Raw genomic sequence first — 27,588 nt, forward strand, 5'->3', positions numbered from 1 at the left:
GCGTGACCTGGCTATCTTTTAGCACGGCTGGGACCCGAGAGTAATTTAGTTCTGACTTAGATTTTACGTTATTGTATCTGTGTGTTTCCTTTCAAATTGTCATTAGCTTTCGGACATGAGTTTGCAAATAGAGGACCATAAAGCTACTTCAGTACTCCGCGGATAATAGCTAGCTATATAATTTGCATATCGCGGAGCTCATTTCCGCGGAGGCTTGCAGATAGACTCTACCCGGACCGCAGTGCAACTCTGTTGAACTTTTAGCTTCTTTTAAACGTTTTTAAAGTCTCAAAAATGGCCCCAAGGAAGAACGCCGTCGCCAAGAGAGCTCGCCAGAAGTCTGAGTGTAAAGGCACCGATAAAGAGGACAGAAGTCGGCGGGAGCCTACGGGGGCCGGGGCGCTGGTGTGTTGTACGCCGCGCGGGTGTGGGGAGGGGGGCTCGGTGACGCTAGGACAGGACGGTTTGGTTAGGATGGTCTGTACGAACACCAAGTGTGACCAGGTTTGTGATTCTTTTTAAGACTCTAGTTGTGCTTTATTGTTTATAAACAACTTTTAACCGTAGCGGTTTTTGGACGGTGTCTTTCGGCTTGCAGCCTTGACAGATGTAAAGGGGTTGGCGGAAAAACCTATCCAGTCCGGACAGCGGAAAAACCGAACCAGTCTGAAAAGTGGGTATGGGGAATCAAGCAGGTTCACTAATGTTCAGGCAATCTGTAATATTTGGAGGGTTTGAATGTGCCATTAAGCATACCAGGAACCCCCTGCAGACCCTTTTTTCCTACTGGAATCTTTTGTAGTCATGCTCTCACATACTGCTACAGTATTGGACAAAAATGTTCGCAGTGGTTTTAACTTTGTGGAGTTTGCCGCGAAAACCCGTAACATAAAACCACCACAAAATTTTGCATTCACAGTGTGTAAGGAGACCAACCATGGTGGGCATCCTGGGTAATTGATTACGAAGGACCCTGTCTCACTCGTCAAATGGTTTCGTCCACATCCGTGACGTCATTCATTCTTGTCTACTTAGTATTCAACATTGCCGTTGAACACCGTGATCTTTACCCTTGTATTATTATTTCCCCTCCCTGCCCTACCCGCGGGATCTGTTATTGGTTGTACAAGAAAGAAACATTCAACTGTATTCTGCTTGCAGCAGTGCCATTTAGCAGTAAGAATATTAGGTGCAGAAGGTAGCGGAAAGACTACCAAACCATTGCCAGATAACAGTAAACTGTTCTCTGGTTGTGTACAAAGAATTTTTATATCCGTTAATTTGATAAGAATTTTTTAGATGTAGTGGCACCAGTTTTTGGCAAATGGATGACCTGTCACGTGTAAGTTGAGTAACCTTCGCATATCTAAGTCTAACTGCATGCATTGCTTAAAGCTGTCTAATGAGGATGCGTCTACGGCACTGGGAATTGTTTGTTTTTCCTCATAATTTCAGGGAAACCTTATGCACAAGGGTTGCTTTGAGGCTTACGAAGAGTACGTGATCAAGCGGTTGATGAAAAGCAGGGGGGGCCGTATTCGCTGCACGGACGCACAGCTGCGTCAAGGGCTCTGGGGGAAGAGCTGGAATATCACCAGTAAGGTAAGCTGCTTTGTCGAAAGTGCTGCATACCTAAACTCAGGTTCAGGTCCGGATTCAAGTCCAGAGGGTCAGGTTCAGGTCTGGACTTAATAGGTCCGGGCCTGAATACATAGCACATTTGTGCTAAGAAAAATATATTTTTTTGGTATACTAGTACTAAGTTATAGAATAGCATATTGGCATGAATCTTACATGAAATTTGAAAACTATACATACAAAATCATATACAGTCAGTAGTAAACACAAAATTATAGTGATGAACAAAAATACAGCAGTGTTTTTGTCTTTTCCAATGGAGATTTCACAACCTAAAGAAGATTTAAGATGGTTCAGAACAAAAAGGAGAATGTAAGTGAGAGTTTTTTTTTTCAAGTCCGGACTTGTTCCAGACGTTTAGGTTTTTTTTACTTGAAACAAAACGTTAGGTCCAGACGACTCCAGTTTGATTCAAGTCCAGGGTTTAGGTACGCAGCACTAGTTGTCGATATCATTCCAACTTCACTACAGCTACCAAGACCAAATTATGACTTGTGCAATGGGTAGAGTTCTTATCCTGCATGGAGTACATGTAGGTATAGTGTTCTCACCAGAATATTGTCATAGCATAGAGGTCAGGTACAGAAGGCCATCTTTGTGCAAACTTGCAAGCCACACGTTGAGTGCCAAAGGCATGACCACATTTGGGCATCTTGTCACAGAAATATCTGAAATTCATAACCCCCAGAGACACTTTTTCCTAGCCTGGGTGCCATCCTATTACTACCAGAACTCTTACAGTCGCTTTGTTTTGTTGTTATGCTGCATTAAAATCTACAAGTACTCACCCTCATTAAATCAGGACCCCTATCGCTCCACGTTGGCTCTTGCGAAGGGGCCCTGATCTTCAGAGCCGGTAGACATGGTTCTGGCGCCGTTACTAACAGTTGCTCATGAATAATTAATGAGCTATCCTTATTTGGCGGTTAATTTGTTCAGAACCTAAAGTAACGATGTGAGACGTAACCTGATTGGTTGATAGCTTCCCAGCGTTCTTTGCGCTTTTGCGCCAGATGAGGGGAAGCAAACCCTCTGATTGGCTGAAGCTGTTTTGGTGATGACGTCGCCAGAACCATGTCTACCGGCGCTAACGATCAGGGCCCCTTCGCAAGAGCCAACGTGGAGCGATAGGGGTCCTGATTTAATGAGGGTGCTAGTACGAGGTGGTGTTCAGAACTTTCTGCTTATGTTTACCTATTTGCTAACAAACATTTTGTAATTACTTAAAATGCTGTCTCGTGTCATGACTTTTTATCCTGAGTTGAAAAAAAGTGTCTTTTCACCATTTCCAGATCAGTGTATGCAACTGTGGCGGTCATCTAAGAAAGGACCGTGAATGGGAACCAGTGGAAGAGGCGGAACCCCAGGCTCCCGTAGCCAAAGCAGTGAAAAAGAAGTCCACAGAAAAGCCCAGTCTGGTGGGCTTCTCCAACAGGAGAAGCAAAAAGGCTCAGTCATCGATGAGGGTTCTAGAGCTGAACAGGAACCTGAAAGCTGGTGTCAAGAAAGGGGAGGAACCAGTGCAAACTGGTAAGAGACTACTGTAGATTCAGTTACACTCGTGATGTTTTATATCTTGATAGGAGGGGAAAGGAGGTTTTCCTATTGTTTTGTAGCACAGTAGTAATACATTGAACACACATATATTCACAATGTTGTTGTGGGGGGATGAGCTTTAGCTGGTAAGGGACATAAGATGTTTCAATCTGAGTGATGGAAATGTTGAAGAATCGTTTTTCAACATGTTCTTCTCCTTCTTTCTGCTGAGCCTCCAGAGATTAGAGATTACTAGCAGCTTGCACATGTACAAGTGTTCTCCCCATTTGTGTTACAAAACAATATTGTGCTTCAAAACTTTATCCAGTTGCTTGAGTAATTATTTTTGGCGTATCTTACTACCTGGATGTCTAACTTTCATCAACGTAATATTGTGCTTGAACTGTACACAATGCATATTTTGTGTGATTGAAATATGATCTTGAAAATACCAGTGTCCTGATACATTTCATTTTTACATTGTCACTTGAGCTAAAATCTATTTGAAAAACTATCTTCCCACATTGATTTTTTTAGGATCATACTCAAAAACACAATATTAATTTTCCTAGGTCTAAATACTTAACTAACCTTTTTTTCAAATCCTTGCAGACCAATCGTGTCCTCCAACCCAGTCATGTGACCAGTCATCTGAGAGTGAGGCCGATGATGATGATGGAGAACCCTCGGCCCCCCTGGGTTACCTTGGCTGTTCCAACATACCTTCCTTCCTCCCCGCGGATGAGCATCTGGACTTTGGTCACGAAACTTATGATATGCAATCATATTACCAGCAAGCTGCGAGCTCTTCCAATAGCTCACCCCTCCCCACCTCTACTGACGATTGGAACAGTGAAACCTGCCATTCCAACAACCACCCTACCTCCCCAGACAGTGAGGTACCCAATGCCCTGGTGGAGTGCTTCGCTGAGTGGTGGGTGAATGATGGATGGAGGGAGTGTGCACTGTATATGGCACAGCAAGGTCTGAACACACAACACTTGATCTCAGCACATGAACTTGAGATGACCTTGGAGTTGACCTCTGACCCTGCCATCCCTGTTGCTGAGCAACTGGAACCATGGTTACAAGAGGAAGGTTGGCAGGGGTTTGTGCAACACTACATAGAGAGGGTAGAGGTCACTGACCTGGTGGGGTCAGAGTTCGACTGGTAGGGTCAGAGTTCAGCTAGCAGAACCAGCAACTTATTTATCATTATATTTTAGGTTTAGTTTTAGATACACAGTCTTCATTCATTGCGTGATCTTAGTTTTATTTATCTTTTTACAGTACATGTATTGCATATTTTAAAGCTAACTTTTCTTGCTTGTTGTTTACATGTAGCTTGAGTTTGTAACTTGCAGCTTTTAACACTGTAGCTTGCAGCCTGGCTAGTAGATAGTAGAGACTGCGGTAGTTGACATGGAGCATATTTCTATTTTCTTACTTCATGTATTGTTTATTTCTTGAAGAGTGACACGCATAATGAAATAAATAGAAAATACAAATTAGAAATGGAAATCATGGCATTATACACAGGTGTATGGAAGTATACATAGTTGACTCAACAACTTGTAGATGTTCGTACATTTGCATGCATAGTAATAATATTTGTTGATACACTTGTTTTAGCTGTACAAGCAAATAACATATACATGTACAAGTATGAGAGGAAATACATGGTTTTAGCCAAAAATGTATATTTGGGGCTCCCGTGCAACATTAGGAGATAGAGTAGACTTAAGAGTAGATGATAGAGTAGATAGAACATTACAGAAGGTTGAAATTTGTCTATCCTCCCATGCAACATTTCGGTGGTCTGTTTTTTTACCTACCAGAAGGAGGTTCACCTTCGATGGGGGTTCTCTGGTTTTGTTTGTGTGTCTGCACCTATAACTCAAGATCTCTTTCATGGATTTGTTTGAATGTTGATAGTTATTGAGGTTCAAGGAAACATGATGATTTGGGCACCGTAGCAGTACTTTAAGGTACTACGTCATTACAGACGACACTCCCATCTTGAAGTAGTGTGCTTCAGTCTATTTTACCGGCTATTGGTCTAAGTACTACCAACTTTTTGTTTTGTGATTAACAGTTTTCCCTTGAAAGGAAAAGTTCACAGAAAACGAGAAAAAAAATTGCACATCTACTATCATGACCAGGACTTACTTTTGAAAGAAAAAATGCGTACCCATAAGCCCGCGCGCACCGAAACTAATACCCGGAAGTTGTAACGTTTTCTGGTTTCGGGTGGTCCGTGCAATTCTGATAGTATTTTGTGCTCAGACACGTCCATGAACTGTTGAATAACATTACAAACATTGTTGGTATCTGTGGACATAAGGTAACTATGGACATTACGACTGAACATTGGAATCATTTGCAGGTTGGTTGGCTGGTTTGAGAAGTCATGTTGATCATGACGGACTTTGGTACCATACGGTACATGTATGTCATGCGTAATTTTGACTTACGTTGCCTCACTGTACAGTCAGTGTAACATGGTCCCTATAATTATGCCCAACAGATGTCGTAGACAAGTAAGAACGGTGTCAGATGAACAGCCACCATGTTCTGGGATTCTGATCTTGATGATGACGATGGCAATAGCTTCACACCTTCAACTGATGGCAGTAGCTACGACGACTATAATGAGTCCGACTATGACTCCAACGTCAACAGAAGGAGCGACAGAGAATCAGTCGAAGACGGCTCCCGTCGCTTCGAAAATTACGCTCAGGGACGCGAGCTTCTTGCTGAACTTGCCAGCCAGCGTAAGACCGGCGAGTTCCTTGATGTGGTGGTAAAAGTAGAGGGGAGGGAGTTCCCTTGTCACCGTGCAGTGTTGGCGTCCACGCCGTATTTCAAAGCCATGTTGTCTTCAAACCTCGCAGAGAGTAGTTCAAAGGTCGTACAGCTGCACGAGATTGACTCCATCAGCTTCTCCAAGATCCTGGACTTCCTGTATACCGGGGAAATCCGCATCAGCGAGGACGATGTCCAGGACCTTCTGCAGACGGCACACATGCTGCAGTTTGACAAGATTCTGCAGTGCTGCCGGAAGTTCATTCAAGATAACCTTTGCCCGTCCAACTGTCTGGGCGTCATGCGCCTGGCCGACATGTATGGTCTTTCTGTCCTGAAGGAGCGAGCAAGGAGCACGGCAGCGTCAAACTTCGTAGACGTCACCCAAGATGAAGAGTTCTTTAGCCTTTCGACACAAGAGCTCTTAGATCTAGTTGGAGACGAGAATCTGAAAGTTAGAAATGAAGACGACGTTGTCACTTCTGTAATCAAATGGTTCAACCACGCCCCCGAGAACCGTCAAGAAGCAATCTTAAAGATTTTGCAAGAGATCCGTTTATCGTGCGTGAGGGTCAGCGTGCTAAAGAAGCTTGCGTCACTCCCTGTGATACAACAGTCTGAAGAATGCCTGGCAAAGATCACAACAGCCATGGAGAACCATCTTCTCGGTACACAGGTAGAGGGAGAAGAGGCAAGTGGTCCTAGACGCGGGATATCGGACAACCTTGCAATCATTGCCGGCGGTTGGAAGGCAGTTAAGAAACCGCATCCTCGTGACAATAGTCCCATCACTGCACAGCCGTCGCCCATGCAAAGCATAATTTGCTTCGATCCAGACAGTCAGCAATACTACCACATCGCTACGCTACCAACGCCTGTGTCCGGCTGATATGAGCGTGGCAAGTGCAGCGGGACAACTGTACGTAACAGGCGGACGCGTCCATCCCCTGGTCGGCCAGGGTCCTCACACTGCCCCATCCAGGCAGGCCTTCCGGTACGATTTCCCTTCAGACACTTGGCTGAGGTTGCCCGACTTGCCTCGCGACAGGGCCGGGCATCAGTCGGTTGTCGTTGATGGGAAATTGTTTCTGGTCGGCGGTGACGCTGAGGCGACGTCTTTGGTGACCATGGACTGCTATGATCCTGAGGATGGTGCTTGGGTAAAGATACATGTGCTACCGACAATACACACTTCGTCAGAATTGACGGTAACAGCCTTCCGGGAGAAGGTCGCATTCATCGAAGTGTCAGAGAGCACTGATGACGACCCGCTGATTGGGGCGCACATAAGCGAAACAAACACATGGGCGCGCATCTGGCGACGCAGGTCTGAACAAAAACTCAGTGTCCATACGTTTGACGTGAATACTAAAGCTTGGAGGCACGCGAACGCCGATATCCCGGTTGATCACCTTTTCCCGGGCGTGGACATTGTTGCGACTTCTGTCGATGACAAGCTTCATATACGTACCGGCTATACACGGTATTCCCTATCCGACCTATACATCTTCGATGCCCAAGAGGAGACCATAAATGAGGGTGCACGTGATATACAGGATATCAAAGAGAACATTCTTCGCGCGCGAACACATAATGAAAACCACTTCGCGAAGACCTACATGGATGGACAAAGGGGTATCGTCGATAAAATTGGCAGCTATGACTTTAGAGACCGCTACATTCCGGGAAAGCAGACACCTCTTCCCTTTGCCTTATTTGGCCACAGTTTCCTCGAAACTCATAAGAGCTGCGTCAGGTGGTACTGCCGGGACCTTGCAGTACTGCAGAAAGAGGACGAGCGAGAGGGTTCAGATTAAAACAAGACTACCGCATGTCTAGGACCAAAGATACAAAAATGGTAAGTTCTGTTGCAGTACCGAGGTCGGCCACCAGGAGGCCCAAAATCGACCACGACCGTCAGGTCCACAGAACCTACCCACGTGGTAAATATCATTACAATCGATCCAGAGGTTCTTACGATATTGCGCCGGACACGCACACACGCACGAACACAGACGGACGGACAAAAAATATACCTCCTTTTTTCATGCAGGTATCTGCTTGGAGATAAAAGAGGTTATCTCCAAGCAGATGTTGGGGGAGGTTACCTAGCTGCCCTTCCTGTTCAAACTGCTTACGTTTTGGTCCTAGAATACGTCGCCGGAGGTGCTTTAACACAGATGCAGAAAAGACCAACTGGAAAACATAACGATTAAGCTTCCCCAACATCTACTTGGAGATTCATATGTAAAACTCAGCCACGAATTGCGCTAAGATACCCCTACTAGGGGGTTTACAGACTATAGAATAGAACTAGAAGTTGACTCACAGCTAAATCTACACTGATTTGGATTTTATTCTTGCAGCATTTAGAGGTTTAGTAGACATTAAGTAGACATTATCAGACATTATCAGACAAATGAGGGCCTCATTAACATAGTTTATGAGGAAATGCTACAATTGCCTTATTTCCTAAGATAAGACTTTCATTCTGTGCATGCATGTGTGTGTGTATGTGTGTGTGCATGTGCGTGCGTATGTGTGTGGGTGTGTGTGTGTGCATGTGTGTGTGTGTGTGTATTCATGTGTGTGTGTGAGTCTATGTGCATGTGTGTGTGCATGCATGTGTGTGCGTGTGTGTGTGTGTGTGCACGTGTGTGTGTGTGGGAGAATATGTATGTGTTTGCGTGTGAGCTCAACTGAAAGCTTGCAGTTCGTGGCCAGAACTTTATTTGCAGTAGTGATGATGATGATGATTTGGTTTTATTTCATATCATTAAAAAATATCACAGTTTCACAGTGCACGCGTCGCGTGTACTGAATTGAACTGGGAATAACATCGGTTTGACTCTTGACATTATTTAGCTTCATAAAATTATCTACAATTGCCTTTACTTATATACGACATTTTCAGAACATTAAAAAAGTTTAGCGACAGAATTTTTCTTACACAGTACGATAATATATCCGGGTACATTGTATTAACAATATAGATACATTAACAGAACATGATTCAAATACAATACAATTACATTACAGAAACCGCATCGATGCTTAATCTGTGAATACAATAAAATAACACACGGTACTGTTACTTTTTGTTGTTGTTGGCAGAAGTGGACCTTTCATCGTTAGGTACTTTACCATATGAATGAAAACTAAGTAAAAAAGTCAGCATTGCTATTGATGAAGGGAAGATTCGAGCCTTCAGGATAAAAGAAAAACAGTTTGAAATTTTCCTCTAGATGCTACCTAAAAAGATGGGTATCTTTTGCGTCATGTATGGAAGACTGGGCCGTGACTTAAAAGCTTGAAGTATGGCCCTGTGTATTGTAAACCCGCCAGAACCAACTCAAATTGAGGTGAGTTCACCCAAAACCAGCATGCCATTAAGGTGCATTATCATAATTTACCCAAATGGCTATGTCTGCTCTGAATTAAGTGATATCTCGGAGCAAGACAACAACAGGCATGATTGTTATACGTAAAAACATTCTATGTATTCTCCATTTCAAAGATGTAATATGTATAAATTAACCCGTATATCGGGGAGGAATCAAACGTACCCTTTCAAACGTTTTAGTTGTTGGACCACAAATGAAAATTCTACAGAGCTACTCTGGGCTTCAGGCAAGATATTTCCGAGTTATGTCGTTCCTTGCAACGACAGCCTCCCCGTTGTGGGAGAAGAGGCCACCCTATGTGGTCTGGCATGTGCGAGCCTTGGACGGCTGAGCTGAGCTGTCCTATGGCTTAGGAGATCACTAGTTCTCTGTCTGGGAATTTAGTGTCTCAAAAAACTGGGGCCCTCCGTGGTGCCCCTTAGGCCGGTCTGTCCACGCCAGGCTGTGTCGCAAGACGTCACGTAACACGATGTCGCATTATGTCAGCGTTACACTGAAAAAACACAAATGTTGTAAAATTCCGTTGTTATAAGTTTATTTTCCCACAATTTCCCAGACTCTTCTTACCCTCCCCTCAATACAAGGTGTAATATTGACAGAAATTCTAATCTGTTATTGCAAACCCGTGTTTGGTTTCCCCAGCCCCGCCTACACCCCCGCAAATCTTTACACTACCTTAACAGCAAGCATCTTTCGTTCGTGGTTTGGACACCAAAAAGGCCATTTGGGTAAATTATGTTCATGAACACCTGTAACACAGGTGAGTGTAATTAATCTGAATGTTATAATTTACTTATTGAGAAACTACGAAGACTGGTCAGGACATCTATCAATAAATTTGATCGTAGGCAAACTCCGGAGGCCCGGTAGCTGATGTGAGGATACAAAAAGACGTTTAAGTATTCTTTATTCAATACTTAAACGTAAACAAGAAAAGAAGGTAATAAAAACACATCTACATAATCTCATTCTGTCATAAATGCTACTGCCAGAAATCTGACAAAGGAACAACGTCGAAAGTGTACATTGAAACGAACTCTCTCGTGCTTATATGCATTCACACCATCACTAAAGATATAAAAACAAACCTTATTTCAGTTAACATTAAATATTTTGTTATTTCTAACGCTTCTACACCTCAACATCCAAAAGTTTACTGGATACACACAAGTTGATTGCAGATGCATGCAAAGCGTGGCCACCTTGCGAGGTTTCTGACTATAACAGTAGAACGGATAACTCTACTTTCAAGAAGATACAAAATATATCTATTTATTTATTTAACACACCATTCTCTCACTGACTTATTGTAATCCTTTAGATATGCAGATATGCGCATGATTTACTTATGAAAGTCTACACTATGATTCATGCCAATTTAAGATACACTGCTTCCACAGGATGTATGTTTCAGTTGTGGTCCAGACACAAAATAGACCATTTTGGTAAATTATGTTGTTATGACCTTCTATAACACAGGTGATCGTCATTAATGAATATATCTATTATCATTCTAATGAATTATGAAGCTTTTACAGTACTTCTTTACAGAATTTGTTTTCCAAAGTACTCATATTCAAGTTTCCATACGAAATAGAGACAGATATATTCATACTGTATGAAGCTCATGGGAATTCATTTTACAGTTGTAAGATCGTAGAATACGGTATTTCTATGTTTTTCCATCTGTAAAATGGACTCCGATGAGCTTCTGCACTGGTCCCCGCAGCAGGAGGAAGATGTCGGCTCTGTGATTCTTCGAACTTCTGTACCGGTCCCCCAGCAGGAGGAAGAGGCTGGCTCTGGCCGTGGGTTCACCCAGACAAGCTCGGCGACCAGCACTGCAGAAACTAGGGAAAGGAACTGTAACTCACCTTACCATAGCTTTATACATCATTTACTACTGACATTAGACAATAATTAAACATCCGTGACACCTTCACGACCAGATGATGATGATAGAACAATAACAGTAGAAGAAAAACAAACTTCTCTCCCCTGCCTCATGATATATTTACGAAACGAGCCAGTAACCGGTTATTAAAAAGGCGCCGCACATGATTGAAACGTAAAGTCGGACAACCACAAATCGTTCTAAACATACAAAATAAGACATCCGTAGCAACTGACATTGCATTAGCATTGCATAACTCTCGATGCATCGACATAACCGGAACAACAAGATAGATACCTACATACCTTGTCCTCTAAACTTGCACCGAAAAGCCGCGGAATCGAGAAGTCCTGTCTGAGACGTGCACAGGTAACACACGTCTGCGGACTCACCTGGGCTTAACGTCAACAAACCTGAACTTTCTGACCTTTAATCTTAAGTTCACTTTGGTACCTGATACACACATAACGTCGCGGTATGTTTGACGTACTGTCAAACACGTATGCAGATGACTCTCATTTAGTATGAAAGCTCACAAGCTAACTCTAAAACGCTTCTCTTGGACTTTTTTCTAACGTTCTGTCTCCTGTGTACTAACCTACATTCTCCTCCGATCTTGAACACAGCTACATCTATCCATATTCGTAAACTCAACGGGCCACACCTGAACGTGACACGGTCTTAATAAAGCGCCGCCCAGTGATAGGTGCATGTACTGCAGCCGCTGACCTCCATCCACTGTCACAATCGGGCTGCACCTGACCGTGACAGGTCCATGCTGAAGCGCCGCATAGTGAAGGGTGAAGGTATCGCAGCTCAGGAGTGCCCAGTTGAGATGATTAGGTATAAGTGCAAAATAATCTAGAGCACAGAAGGTGTGCAGTCTGGCGATTCAAGTTTTTATTGCATCAAAGTTTTAACTTTCATTTTCCTAAAAGTGAAGTCTCATCACACCAGACTGTAAGTCCGAACAAGACATAAAGCGAAGATTGGTAATAGCCTCAGCAGCTTTTGCCTCTTTGGATCGTGTGTGGCGCTGTAAACACCTCTCAAGATCGACCAAGTTACACACGTATTGATAAACTCTGGTCCTATCCTATCAGTCCTCTTGTACGGCGCTGAGACATTGACCCTTACACAGGCACTAGCACACAAACTAGATGCCTTCGACTCTCAGTGCTTGAGAAAGATTGAAGGCATCTGATGGGATGACTTCATTTCCAACGTAACAGTCCGTCGCAGAACTGACCAACTGCCGGTTAGCTATAAAATCGCCAAGCAACAGATGATCTTCCTTGGTCACGTCTCCAGGGCGGTTCCTACTCAGGACGTCATCAAACTGATTTCATCGGAAGCCAACCCGGCATGGAAACGCCCAAGAGGTCGCCCTAGAGGTAGATGGGAAGACCAGATCTTCAACAAACTCCAAGGGCAGGGGATCACCAGAATAGACTGGAGGGTCTACGCCGAGAGTAGACAAACCTGGCGTGACCTAGCTACGCATGTCTGTAGCCGCTATGCATCAGTTCCTGATGCTCGCGAATTATTGATTTTCCTAAAAACTAATAACTTCAGACAGACACGTAATTTTGGACGTGTCTCCTGACGCTTCATGTGAAACACTACAAGTGAAACAAACTCGATTCAGTTCTCATCTATCCTTAGTTTAACTATTGTAACGCTCGGGCACCACCAAAGATCAAGCAAACAGTTGTCTCCAGCCTTCTCGATTTTCTGGTTTTATCAATGTTTCACTTCCTGTCATGCCTGTCTATTATCTGCTATCATCCTCACATCTATTCCGTTACCTCTTCCTTCCTCCCTGAACGGTTCCTTGTATGATAGTTTTTGCTGGTCCCAATGTAATCCATAGTCATAGATAATGTGTCACTGTCAGTTTTCAGTGTTTCCTAAACTCAATGCAATGATAGCAGTTTTGGTCTCGCCTCCTGAACGTCTGGACTGTTATTAGCCTACGTTTACACAATCTCTGGCTGGGTGGGGGCGGTAATTGTCGGGCCGGCCGCTAGGGGCGCGATTTAGACAGGCAAGTCTGTGATCATTACCTTTGCCAAGAAGGTTATGTTTTGGGTAGCGTTTGTATCTGTGTATGTAAATGACCAGCATAACTCAAGAAGACTTTGGACAACTTCTGTCATTTGGTAGAAAAGATGATCAACTGGTATGATTGATAATCGATGAGAACATAATGTCCTTGATGAGAAACATGTGATACGTCAGTCAAAAATCATTTAGCAAAGGTATGAGGTCGTGGAACTCTAGTTGTATATCCTAAAGGCTACTTCTACGTAAAATGTGAATTTCTGCTAGTTTTCCTGAGCTGATAAAGTCTTTTTCAAGTTTTTGAAATATGTTTCATCTCTACTCCAACTTTTTCCACAGTGAAAATAACTATCTCAACTAAAGTTTGATAAAAATAACGCACTTCAACACAAGAGGTACCAAAGCATTCAAGTCAACTCCTTTTATTCAGTAAAATAGACCCTCTGTACACTGCATCTAGTAGTGTTAAGCAGAGCTGAGAAAAGATTCCTCCTAATATACAAACAACGGGACAAAAGCACAATCCATGTGAGCAGTCTGGTCAAAACACCCTCAGTTGACTTTTTGTGAAAAATACACTATATGGATATTAAGTATCATACAATTATCTCACAATGTTAACAGAAACGCATGTCCTATATGCAATATGAGTTGCATTACTTAAGAGTGTACTTAAGTTAAGTAGGGGCACTCGTCTTAGCAAGAACAAAAGTGTTGATAAATAGAGTTGAATCTATGTACAGGTGCAAAACGGAAAACTTTTGCCTTATTGTCATCTGAACTTTATTGAGTTCTTAATTATGTTTGTACAAATGTTTGTTCTAATTTTTTTGTCTTAAATTTATGATTTGTGCTACCTTTGAAGCCAAAGTGCACAGCACTAGTACTATTTTATCCCATACAAAGGTTTACACTTTCTCTTAATTATTCATATTCACCATCTATAATCACCCAATACATTCTTTCCTGATTGGCCAATAATTCCTTGCTCATCTCTGATTGGCCAGTCTCAAGTCCTTTGTGATTGGACAGTTCTTTGCCATCCTTTCATTGGACAATTCAGTATACATCCCATGATTCTTCAGTGACAAGTATACATGCTCTTCAAGTGAGTTCCTGATTTTTCTTAGAACTGGTCGAGTTTTAGAAAATAACTCTAGTTGCAACACATCATTTCTTTTGCTGTTTGCTACCTCTACTGCGACCATGCATCAGAGTATTTCTGCATAGTTTATAGAAGTTGACATGTAGGCGTAACACCAACAAACACTGTGACTATGAAATGCACCACAAGTTGTCTGCAACATAACGTTTGTAGGCATGCAACTTGTTAATAACTTGAGACTTTTGTAAAGCAAAATAAGATAAAGAAAACAACTCAATCCTCTGAAACATCTTTCTAACATGTACAAGTGAAATGCTGTTATTTCAGCAATTTCTATAGATATGCTGGACACTGATACGATATAACATTGAGATACTACTACGGTACTCTTTGGTATGGCAAGATATGTTCTACTACATCCCTGCCCTAGACTGACATGTGCTTTATCCAACACTACCGAGTCTTAATGAAACACAATGGTACAGGAGATCGACTGGCATCAATGTCACCGCATTCTCGTATTTCAAGATGGCTGCCACCTGCCTCTGTTACCATGGCAATTATGGCCGACTGGAACATAGTACAAAAACCCATGTTCAGAAGAGCTTCTGTGCCGCTTGCATTTCTGTGCTGACAATGACAGGACATCTTATAGTCTCTCTTCTTCCTATAAAGATGACACTGAAGAATACCTGTCAGTAGTCAGTTTAACCTTCTCCCTGCTGCTTCACCCTATAACCAACACAAATTTGGTGCGAAACAGTAACATTTGCAGGGAGGAGGTTAAGAACTGTCCAAGTGGCACAGAAAATTCACACTGAAGTAGGAAACCTAGCATCACATTGCGCTGCTGATTCATAGCCTGCCTGTAATAGTGTGTGAGCAGGCACATGGCGGCCATCTTGAAAGCGCGGCAGCTTGTATTGCCTGCATACACGTATAATGTAAGTACAGTATACAAAACTGTAGCTATACCGTTTAGTTATCAAGCCGTGAGCTCTGTTAGCCTCTAATTTTCACAGTTTGCTGAGAACAAGGTAGAAAGTATTAAGATCTTATTCCTGTGGCAGTGACAGTCTCTTCTGTCTATATGTTTATAGTACAGTTATTTGGAAAGTATTAGCAGGTATAAGTGAAAAATCAAACCTTGTAAACCATGTACATTTACATAATTAGGCACCATTAATATAGAGGTCCCTCGAAACACTTCTATACTTGGGGGCTTTTACTCCGCTTTACAGCAATATGACGTGGGCATCGAGAGATATCAAGGTATCACTAATAAGTCTATTCCACCCACAAGATATGTTTGAGACTAGAAAGGGTATGGTAATTGTTCGAATCTTTTTCTAAGAAAGGGAAGTCATTGGGGAAGAGTTTTATGCCTCCGAATGGAAACCCGATGTATAGAAACCGTGTCCTCTAGTGTCCTGATTTAACTCATTTGTTGGAGTCGCTTCTCTCGATCCCCCACTAGAAAAGCTGGACATTTTCCCGTGCGACGGTCTGTCGTGCGGGGACGACGGTTTGGGCCCAAAGGATACGCGTCGTTTCTCCACCTTGTGCTGAGGTGGTTTGGGAGGGGTGGGGGGTTTTGTACGCAGCGTGGGGTGCGGATCGAATCCGCTGTCGCTGGAAAACGTGGAAAGGGTCGACATGGAGGACACTGTCGAGATGGTGCTGATAGTTTCACAGTGAGGGTCAAAGGTCATAGGATCAGTGTCGCCAGAACCTTCGGCGTGCCCCGAGTCGACGCTGTGTTCCTCGTCACGAGGGTATCGCATTGGTTTGTCATAAATACGCTCTGGGCCCGCGTACCCCCGCCCTTCCATCCGGTGTCCATTCGGGGTGTAAGTTCCATAATCTGAGGTGTAGTAAGCATGCGTGTCGTGAGCCGGGCTAGAATAGCTCGTTTTCTGATCGCTCTCGGAAAACTCGGGCGGAGGGGGGAGTGGTTCGTCAAATGTTAACCCTTCAGCTGCCGCCAGCAACTCCTCTGGCATGACTGGGGGTGGGAGGTCAAAGGGCAAGGGAAGGTCGTCGTTACTGTCCACTTCACCTCCAGCCATGCGCGCCCTCCTAGCAGCCATCGCTTGGATCAGCGCTGCGTTGGAGTTGGACTGCTCCCCTCTTGTTGCTGCCTGGCGGTGTCTCTCGATCTTCTCTTCGATTCCGACATTGTACGCGGGAACGCCCTCCAGTTCCCCTATCTCCGACCTGCGTTTCTCCAGAGCTAGGGCAAGATCTGTGTCATAGTTCATGTCTGGACTCATGTCGACGTACTCTTCATTTTCAAAGTACCAGTCCCGTATGGGTGTTAAGTGGGCCGCCCTTTCCTCATACACTGCGTCGCCGGTGGCCCCCTCCACCTGATCCAAGTGCTCGTTTGAAGACCTCTCGTATCTGGCCCTGGCAGCGAGTGCCATGGCCAATGGTGAACTGGACTCGGGGCTGTATCCCTCCTGCTCGTACATCGATATGGGCTGCCGACTTCTGGGCGAATCAGGGTGCTGCACAGCTCCAGGACTTCTCCTGAGATCGTCAGTGGAGTGGTTAACGACAACCTGAGCTCTGTACGCTCCGACTTTGTTCTGTACCACAGGGCTGGTGGACTGGGCTGGAGGGAGTGCATCCGTACTAGTATGTCTCTGTAAATGAGCCTCAAGCTTATTTGCTATCTCTTTCTTCTTCATCGGTTCCACCTGCTTAGGACTTGCATTCCCTTCTTGCCTTTGGTCTCTAACGTTTGACTTCTCTTTCTGCTTTCGTGCCTTAACGGCTCTGGCGAGCTCCAGCGCCAATCCCGTCTTTCCTTCCTCCGAGTCTGACTCGGTTTCTGCTTCCTCTCTATGCTCCGTTCTCTCTAGCTTCTCTCTCAACTGTTCTGCCGCTTTCAGGTTCTCTCTCTTGGTCCTCGTTCGGGGACTCTGCTCCACGCGCTCAGTCCTGCTGACATCCCTGCGTACAATCGGCCCTCTCTCTACCGAACTCTTCACCTGCCCTTCTACCCTCCGAACATGTCTATCACTCGCGTTTACGTTCGGTGTCTGATACTCTCCTGCACTGTACGACCGTTCGTTCTGTCCGTCATCGTACACGTCAATTTCTCTAACCTGATACGTCCCGTCGAATGTCACCGAATGGACTCGCCGTTGTAATGCCGCTCTTTGGTTTCCCACTTCTTGGGGCTCGATGCCGCCCACAGAATTACTTCTCATCATGTCGGGAACGCGACGCTGTTCCTGTGGTACGTGCAAACTCTGCGTACTGTCCTGTCGGTTCAAGATCGCCATCTTGATTTGATGGTGCAGGTTGGGATCTTGATACGACGCGGGCAGCGTCGTTGCTTTCGATTCTATAGCATCTGATCGGAATGACGACGACACGGTGCGTGGCGGAGGGGGTGGCGGGTGCGAGGGTTTGGGAGGGGGAACGAGTTTTCTCCGTACCGAAGAGTCAAACGACACCGTGATCTCGCTGTAATTTGGTGTGGTTGGCGTAGACGGCGCAGAGAGGGAATCTGATGCGTTTGACAAACTATTCGAGTCCGTACTAGAACTTATCGAGTCCTTTCTTATTTTCTCCACGACAATGTTTCCAACTGTGGTGTCTTCAACCTCTGGGGCGGCTCGGGGTGTTGCTATCTTCTCTCTCGCACTCTGTGGCCTCTGTTTCGGAGGCAGAGGGGGCATCCCGACATTGGGGACCACCGGTACCGGCACTGCTTTTCCCCGCGGTACGGTCGGTACTGGCACGGCTTTTCCGACTCCCATGCTCCGAGGGGACTGGTACTCTGACATAGAGTCACTGGGCTGGATACCTGAATAAAACAAGAAACAGATACAATGCATGAGTATCACAACAAGTAACTGCTTACCCGTATCCAGGCTTGCAAATGTTTTAATAAAAACACCAGAATGTCAGTTATGATATGTGAAAATGATGATGAGTATCTAAGGTATTGTAGTACTGTTGAACACAACAACATACAGACACAATTGATGGAATAGGGTAACAGATTGTCATGTAGAAGACATCTCAATTACTGTAAATTCATTAATTCTTACGGTGATGTGACGTAGGAGCAGAAAGGAGGCCTTTGCAGTGTTCATGGTAGAAACAATACTGTAGCACATATACATATATTCACAGAGGCATTATTTTGCAGTGGAGAGGCACTGTGGAAATAAAACCACCGCGAACATTACAAGATCAACAGTACCACAGCTCACCTAGTGCTCTTGGAGACTGGTAGTCCGAGTCTTGACGTTGGAATAAGTCTTCTAGCTCTGCCGTGGTCACTCTCTTGCTGGACGGTCGCGACCGCAGCGTAGCCGTGCGTGTGCCCTCCATGTTGTTTAACGACCCTCTTCGTGCTAGCTGGGACTGCAAGTTTTCCAGATCTGTGTAACGAGAAGAATGGAATACTGTTAGCATTTTTTATACAAATAAAAAGTTAACACCATCAACTTTACACAGTATACAAAAAGGTGGCAAGGTGGTCTTATGGTTAGGGTTGTTGATTTAAAATCTAAAGGTTCTGGGTTTGAATCCCTAGCAGGCCCCAATGTTGTGCCCTTGGGGAGGGCAATTTCACCTATTTCCTCACTCTTCTCTCTACCCCACTTATCAAAAAGAGTGTGATGCCATCATTTCCCGGTGTGAGTGGATGAAACCTCACAGTCTGGACTTACAGAGCTTATAGTTATACATGTACCTACTGTACAAAACTGGAGCTGGCGTGTTATGCCTAAAGGCGGTTTACGGGTTATGCAAAACAAACAAACCAAAAAAAACAATAAACAAAGAAATGAGTACAGCAAAAGGAAGTAATAATGGCCTTGACAAAACAGTTGGTAGAATGACATGGTTCAGCCTTTAACTGTCCTACTTGTGGGCTAATCTTTTGTGTAATGTAAACAGTACAGTAGTCACTTGTACAACCCTAGATGTATTGTCAACACCACCAGTAGGATAACGCTAATACATGTAGTAATACTTCTGGATTCCGTCATATTGCTAGCATTGGCCTTCTGCCTGCTAAGATAGCTACCTGGCACCAAAACTTTATTCATTATGGGGTTAGGCAGCAGGGAGAAGGTTAAATCTTGAATTATCTTCAACAAAAATTGACATTATTGTTTAGCATTTTGCTTAACAGTCCCTTTTCTTAATCAAGTAATATAATCAATTCTATAAAGGAAAGAACTAATTAAGAGAAGACCTATAAGTGATTTCGCTAAATTACACAGCATTATAAATCATGTAATTGAATATTCTTTCACAAGTTATATTTGTCTAACTATTCAAACTTACACGTTGCAGTCATGTACATGAAATCACAACAAATGAGATATAACATATAGCAAAATTTTCACCACACACACAAAAAAATATCTGAAAACTCGACGAAGCTATTTTGTGAACGTACACACGGACATGCAGGAATGTATGCCTACTCCCATACATAGCAGACAAATCTGATAAACAGTGGCTGTACTGTCAAGGTCCCTGATAACTCTATCGCGTATTCCCCTCATTTTTCACCTCCATACCTTTCAACAGACGAGCGTCCTTGTTGAGGGAAGATGATGCATCCCGGCGAAACGGAATCGTACGTTTTCACGAGAAACAATCCCTAACCCGACCGTCTACATCATGGCCCTGCACATATCAATGGTTTCTGTGTGCATGTACCTCACTGTAACTCTAGTCAGTCTTACACAGCTGTTGCTGGAGTGGTAGGCCTCTAGGGCGGCTAGATTCCAAATGTAGCAACACTCCTGATACTGCAGATCATATACTTGATAGGGAATTTCTTCTCACTCATTATCGTTCTGGGAATACCACCCTTTGTCTTAGCTGACAATTATCACATCAATGGGGAAGAACCGCATTATGATTCCCTGTATTTTATGAAATTGATATGGTTATAGCTGGGTGGGTAGTTATTACACTAATGTAGCAGGGGATGGGATGTGCCACTATGGGGATATTTGACACTCCATAATTCCGACCCCAAGGGTTGCATCACTGTCACTGCTTCAATGGGCCAAGACTGGGATAAATTTAAACTTTATATGTGGTAAAAATAAGAACCTTGTTATGGTCTCGACTTACTACAGCTACTGTCTGTCAAGTAAGTGCAAAAACGTCCCTCTAAAAAGGGGTACAACAAAACTCTAGACACTTATGTCCCTCTCCATATTGGGCCACAGCAAAGTGTTATGAGGGTTTGCATGGGGGGATCCAGGAAATGCTTAGATTAACATTGCTCACTATGCCTAACAGAAAAAGGCATGCAGACCCTCTATCGTAAATAGATTCTTGCCAGAAGGCTAATTGCAAGTAACAAGAAAAGGACGGACAAACAATGGAGAACACTGTCACATGTGACTAGTCCAAATGCCGACTCTAAATCATAATACTCATTATCTTACAGTCTATTTATACTTGCCAACATACACATATATGCATGTAATTTTTCAACTCTAATATATGCCTTTGCTAAACAAAGAGCACCATTGACAACTGGTGTTGTACCTCCTACATTTATTGAAACAGAAAGACAACAGTGTCTGCCACCATAGTTCCAGAAACAATAATTCCATTTGAAACGGCCTACTGAGTACTTCCCCAGCTGTAGCAAAATACCAGCCGTGGTAACACCGACATTCATGGCCAAGTTTGGAAACAGTTCTCCGGTTCGTAGCATTATAGAAGACTTTTGATGTCGCCAAGGTGCAGTCAAAGTTCCTAATCCTGGCCTGAAGGGTATCATCAATCTGGGGAGCATTTTTAATGGTGAAGATTGGTTGTAGTCCTATGGTAATATGTTTTGTTCCAGATAGAAAAGCTATTATCTTTTGTCCTAAAAACTCTGACACACTGTGTTTTTATATTATCCTGTACGACAGTCTTACTTCATTAAATTGACTGAAAGTAGACCATGAGTGTAAGAAAAGACACTTACAGTATACATTATCATAATCAAGACAATGAGGTACAGGTGTGATGAAACCTGTCCCAAACATGCAAATTAGGTAGCGTACATCTTGGGAGAACATGAAACATTAACATTAATAGTAACATTTCATTGCAAATTGCACAAATATCCTCACACAGACACACATGCTGTTTTACTCTACAATGTACATTTCTAACACAGTGTCAAGAAACATGTAATTGTTTTTCAGCCCCACACACACACACAAACAATATCTCCACTCACAGAGGTACATGTAATTAAGGGGCACGGCTATATGGTTGTGCCCCAGTTGCTACCCTATTGTACAGTACCATCTGTCACTATATATTAGTAAAAGATATATGTAAAGAGCTGGACTAATTGCCAAGGAAATATGTTTAGGTACTTATTAACCCAAAAAGGTGTCAACATGACAGTTCTGGGTGCCCTAGTTCTTTCAAAGTCCCCTATAATAAGCACCTCTGTTAAGGTAAAAGTATCTGGGTTATCACCAAAGGTGCGAAATGTTTCATACCAAAGCACCAAATAATAAGCTACCACAAGACTCAGGAATGGCCATAATTGCTGCCACCATCTAGCATTAGACAGTGATTTGACAAAGGCATGTGTTAGGTACAGGAACTATGTCAACTCATGATCATCTTAAAGATTCCAGATAATATCAAATCATTAAGTTTAACTACCTTCCACAGTAGTGGCCCAAGTGTGCAACCCTGAGGTACACATCACATATACAGTCGTTACAAAAGTTGAACCCAAATAGCTACAGTCAAACCTGTACAAGTGACCACTTCTATATAAGGACCACCTGGCCAATGTGACCACTTTTTGGTGGGCCCTTACAACAGATAATTTTCCACATTGACACAAGAATTGACACGACCAGTGACCACCTGTCCACATATTCACTTAATACAGGATTTCATTGGTCCCCTGAGTGGTCTTCTAGGGCAGGTTTGACTAGTTGGAAAAGTTGAACCCGATAAATTACTTCCATATCTTGAATGTTGATAGTTGCTCATGACAAGAATCTATGGATGTTTTATAACATTCATAGCATCGTCTTCTTGGAAGTCAACTGTTTGACGCAACACTGTCACGACATCTGGGTTAAAGATGCAACAGTTTCTAAATCAGCTTTACTGGTTTCTTTCCGGAAAGTACAGAATGTATGTCTGGCTGGAACAATCACAGATCATGATCATATTTGGCACAGAACCATTTTCACCACAAGAACTTAGCTATTAAGCATACAATAAGAATGGGTAGTTTTTATTACACACTGCAGGTGTTGAGACCTTTATGCAGTAGTGGTTTTCTCAGTTTTGTTCTTTGACAAAAACAACAACAGTGAAGCATATGCTGTTATCATAACCATACCACTTTTGCCTACCAAGCTTCAAAACAAACCACCATGCTTAAAAATTTCTCCAAAGCTTTTGAAAGTCTATAAATAGTATTCTGGGAGATGGAACCTCAACCGGTTTGATTCAGTGATCGCCATGGCAACAGTAGAGGACAGACAATCCTGGCTGCTGGGCATGACTGGGGATTGCACTGCCATAAAACACAGGTGTGTGTAGAAGTCTCGGGAAAGCACGACCGCTTCACTGTTGCTATGATACTAATTGATGCCACGGTAGAAAGACTTACATGTAGATGATGTCTTGAATTGCTATTGCTAAACCATAGCGAGAGTGAGTGCTTTACATGTTTGTTTTGTTTGTTTCGCGTAATCGGTAAACCACCTTTAGGTGCTTGAGGGGTGGCTCTCCTCAAACGTGGGGCCTCCTTTAGGTCTCATTCGAGATAGGGGTCCTTCCCAGTGTGAGTGGATCAAACCTTACAGTCGGTGTAGGCTACAGAATCTTTAACAAGTTGAAGTTGGTAGCCTCAAAAACAAAGAAAATTAAGAAGAGAGGATGTCCTTAATCGAAGCTAGGAGCTCATTTTCACCTGAGTTGAGTGACGAAATATGTGTTGTTAAGTGCCTTTCCCAAGGGCACAACACAGGGGCCTGCTAAAGATTCAAACCCAGAACCTTTAGATTTCACATGTATGTCATCATCCCTAACCTCAAGACCACCTTGCCATCATACATGTATACATATTGGACTATAACAGCTTTTGGTCACAGCTGTTCCATTGTTCTCTAAAATCTCAGAGTTAATGTGAAACTGTGACCTCTGCTTATTGTGAAGGCTGCTTTTGATTGGAATTATCCTGAGCTGAAAGGCAGTGATTCCTTTCATTTTTAATAAATTGTTCTCATGTGTGCTCGAAATAGTCCCCGAACACAGAATGCCCTTAAGAAAAAGGACAATTCTATCAATAGAAGGACATTCTGAACTCCAACCCTCTTGATTATTCAAAACTGCTACAAATGTGAAGATTGGAAAGTTTAAGTTTTGCAAAGAATTACCTTCTTAAAACTCACTATCAAAGATATGTTTAGAGCTTGAGAGACAAAATAGTTATGCCAGCTTGCCAGTCAAGAGACAAAACATTAATTTGATTCCGCCCTTCATTCTAATTGGTCTACAGCAGCCATTATTGAAAGAATAGTGGACGGGATTTTGTTTTAGTTACCTGTGGGGTTGGGTGAAAACTGAGAAGACTGAATCTCAATGCAAGTTAATGCCTGGCTTAGTTAGAATGGAGCAGCTGCAACGAATGCTTATGTGATTCTTTTTTTAAAACACAAAGAGAGGTGTAACAATAGCACAACTGTAGATTTATATGGAAACACAGTAGCCTATTGCCAAAATACTTTTTTAGCAGCTTGGCTGTGCACTGAGATATCTCAAAGCAGATGTAAGGATTTTCATTTGTGGTGATTCACACCTCTTTTTGCAATACTTTGTCTTCTTTTCTAGTAATTGAATTTTTCAACAGGTTGCCTTCTCTTAAATCAGATGGCACAGCCAGGGCGAAGCAAATTTGTTTAAAAAAAGGAGGTGAACTGTTGAAAAATACAATACCAGAAAAGAGTACTATATCTGGTAAAAACAGGCATAAAATACAGAGAATGAACCAGATCCTTACATCTGCTTGGAGCTGGAGATTTTGCGTGAGTGTGTGTTGGACAATATGGCATACATTTATTGGTTACACTGTAAAAATTGCATGGCCAGCAAAGGTAGAAAGATTTTGAAGGGAGAAAAACTTTTTTACATGAGAACTTGATATAACTGTTATGATTATACTTTCAATGTACCGGTAACTTAAACACTTGAGACATGCATTTAACCGACTTTCCTTACCGTAATCACTAGCTAATAAGGCTTATCATACATAGAAAATACAAGTTACAAATCTTTTGATAATCAAATGTAAAGACTTCTGTACAGCTTGGGTTTCATATGGACATAGACGTGAGTGTTGTTTGTGTTAACTATTTGCAGTGAGAAGGACTTCTTTGACCCTAATCGCAAGGAAATATCCCAGACTTCTTCAAGACGACAGGAAAGGTGTAAGGACAACAACTGGCACGTTAGATTTAAAGACAAAAGCCTGGCAAATTTGTGGTCTCTACCTGTGCACACATCCTGAGGTGGCCTGAGTCACACAGACTGTTGACAGTGTTTTGTGGCTGCTGAATGCACTATTTCCTGAGAATAGGGGCACACAAAGAACGCCATATAAGGTGGTGTACACTGTCTGACCCTGGAAACCCCCAGGTCTGTCCATCAACAGAGGTCGCACAAGTGATGGGCAGGTGCAGCAATTCTAGAGGGTCTGCATGGGGGGACCCTGGCAACACTTGAACCGACAACAGTCAAAGAGGGCTGGTTACACCTACTCAAAATTAATTGTTTTTGCGAAAGATTTTCAGGAACGAGTTCATGGCATTGACACCTTGCAATACAGCCATTTTAGAGGGTCTGCATGTGGGGATCCTGGCAACAAAATTCAGGAGGACCGACAACACTTAATAAGTTCAGGAGAACTAGCAGCACTTAAATCCACTTGTTCTTGCGAAAGATTCTGGGAACAAAGGGACGTGTAACAAAAGCAGTTTCACATATCCCAGATAATCTTTACCCACTACAATTACAAAGCACCCCCCAGTTTCTGATTGTAGAAGGACATTCACAAGTATTTCTGCCTTTTCTCAGGTGACTTCTTGAAAGGTTAACACATTCAAAAGGTGCTCTCTAAGGGTCTAGCTTGTGACAAATACATAACAGGTGTCCTGGGGTAGGTCTAGTAGGTCAGGAAACAGAAGACGCTTCTAGGGAGGAGCAAGGAAGGATTATAGGGTCTTAACTTGTCACATCAGGACACAGAGTTTCCTGTTGAAGGCCTTAGGCCGGGACTTACACACAAGTTTTTGGACTTACACACAACTTTTCGAAGTGGACTTGGGGCTGTGTGTGGGAAGCTTTGGGTAGCTCAAGTGAAGTTTTTCTACTAGAAAACATCACTTGAGTGGCCTGGGGTTCTCCTTGCACAGCCCTTAGTGGACTCCAAGTTGACTCGAAAACGTGTGTGTAAATTGGGCCTTTAACATTGATGTGGAACACTTCAAGAAGAAAAGTGTATTTCTGCCAGACATACCCAATATAATCCATATTCATCATCATCATTATATCTGGACATAAGAAAAGTGTATTGAACATTTCTGGGCAGTTCATAATTACCACCAGTGTTTGGATGTGGGAGCGCCAAGATTTCATCCCCACCTGTTCCATGTGTTTAACAAGTAGGCCCCATGGCCGTGTTAGGGGGTACCATGTAATGTCAGATCAATTGTGCATTGTCCTCACTCTAACTAAGGAAGGCTTCTCTTACACTTACATGTAGGTCTGACACAAGGTCGTTTCAACTGTGTTACTATCAAATCAGAATTCTTTCTCTCTGAAAGAAAGGTATGGGCAAGTTTGTGAGTTTGATTTTTTTCCAAAAACAGTACTGTACACAAAATTCTCATGAAAGACTGCCAAAGGATGGAAGGCCTAACTGATGCTTCAAGATTCTCAAGCTGTCAATCATTTCTAACATGAAACCCGATTGGTTGACTTCAGATGGAGAGAAGCTGCAGATTCTCAAGCTGTCAATCATTTACAACCTGAAACCTGATTGGTCGAATCCAGATGAAGAGATGTTGCACCTGGACCAGCCATCCATCCTGTACATTTCACAATTCTTTGAGGACCAATCAGATATCTACGAATCAGAATCCAGTGGGATATGAAAACTCCAGAATATTTTTACATTGAACTAGCCAATGTAAAAATACCTTTGATACTGGGACTTACATATATAGCACAATGTTCCTTTTCTTTCACTTCATGTTACCTAATGCATTTAGTGTTGGGCATGAATATGCAATAAAGTTCATTGTCATATAACCTTTAAGAAATGGTGTTATCTGAACATAACCATAAAAAAACATAACCAGCATTTTTTAAATCAGATTTTATCTCTTTTGTAACAGAATGCAGGAAGTATGATATTCAGAAACATAGAAAGATTGATGAACAGAAAAATAAAAATGTCACAGAAGACTTCACGAAATGCCAAGGTCTGTTTTGGTAGACTAGAATTCCGACCAGTGTTGGCTGCATGGTTAATTTGCAGTCCGTACTGTTGCCTAGTGTTTGACCATACCAAGTGAAGGACCCATGAGCACAGTAGGCATGCAAATTCTTGGTGTGCAAATGCCACAGCTTTTTCAGACTTTTGTCCTTGGGTTGACTCTCTTCTATATTCTTCTCTTGGCAATTTAGTCTGAGTTCTGCTCTATATATTTACAAAAGAGTCGCCGAAATGTTAGTAACACTACATTGCAACACAGACACAATAGATAGAGTACTACGGTGTCTACGTTAACAATGATAACATCTAGCTTGTATTGCATGTGATAGAAAAAAAAGGGAACTTGATATCAAAAAGAAAGTTTTTCGAAAAGCATGCAGATAGCATTGTCCTCACAGAGACACATTTTCAAACAAAGAAACAAAAAATACATCAGCTTGTTGAAGACAATTTGAGCTCTAAATGATTAAACCACAGTTTCTTTCTGTGCAAATGAGTAGGATTATTCAATTGTGACTAGAGTATTGTTTTCATTAAGAGTCAAATCACATGTTGGTATTGAAAATGTACAACCCATTAGAAGTACCATTTCTTACGAATCAGTGGGATATAG

General features: G+C 42.8%; 3 protein-coding genes across 12 annotated transcripts in view; 2 read left to right on the top strand and 1 right to left on the bottom strand.

Moving 5' to 3' along the window:
- The first annotated feature begins 200 nt into the window (after positions 1 to 200).
- LOC136421657 (uncharacterized) lies at positions 201 to 4,935 on the top strand. The gene is made up of 4 exons (XM_066409124.1): positions 201 to 504; positions 1,456 to 1,602; positions 2,931 to 3,168; positions 3,787 to 4,935. Exons 1-4 carry the CDS (start codon positions 295 to 297, stop codon positions 4,347 to 4,349), a joined length of 1,158 nt encoding a protein of 385 aa, XP_066265221.1. The 5' UTR covers positions 201 to 294; the 3' UTR covers positions 4,350 to 4,935.
- Positions 4,936 to 5,310: 375 nt separating this feature from the next.
- Positions 5,311 to 8,248, top strand: LOC136421658 (kelch-like protein 2). Its single transcript, XM_066409125.1, has 2 exons — positions 5,311 to 5,560; positions 5,702 to 8,248. Exon 2 carries the CDS (start codon positions 5,744 to 5,746, stop codon positions 6,866 to 6,868), a length of 1,125 nt encoding a protein of 374 aa, XP_066265222.1. The 5' UTR covers positions 5,311 to 5,560; positions 5,702 to 5,743; the 3' UTR covers positions 6,869 to 8,248.
- Positions 8,249 to 13,747: 5,499 nt separating this feature from the next.
- The window catches only part of LOC136422086 (SH3 and multiple ankyrin repeat domains protein 3-like), a 105,577-nt gene continuing 91,736 nt past the window's right edge, over positions 13,748 to 27,588 (bottom strand). For all 10 annotated transcript variants that reach the window (XM_066409732.1, XM_066409731.1, XM_066409733.1 and 7 more), the window contains 2 exons: positions 18,679 to 18,849; positions 13,748 to 18,266 (listed from right to left, as the gene is read on the bottom strand). In XM_066409732.1, coding sequence (XP_066265829.1) covers positions 15,826 to 18,266; positions 18,679 to 18,849 — 2,612 coding nt within the window. In that variant the 3' untranslated portion in view covers positions 13,748 to 15,825. The remainder of the gene's footprint in view (positions 18,267 to 18,678; positions 18,850 to 27,588) is intronic.

The sequence above is a fragment of the Branchiostoma lanceolatum genome, chromosome 16 (genome assembly GCF_035083965.1).
Source record: "Branchiostoma lanceolatum isolate klBraLanc5 chromosome 16, klBraLanc5.hap2, whole genome shotgun sequence".
NCBI lineage: Eukaryota > Metazoa > Chordata > Leptocardii > Amphioxiformes > Branchiostomatidae > Branchiostoma > Branchiostoma lanceolatum.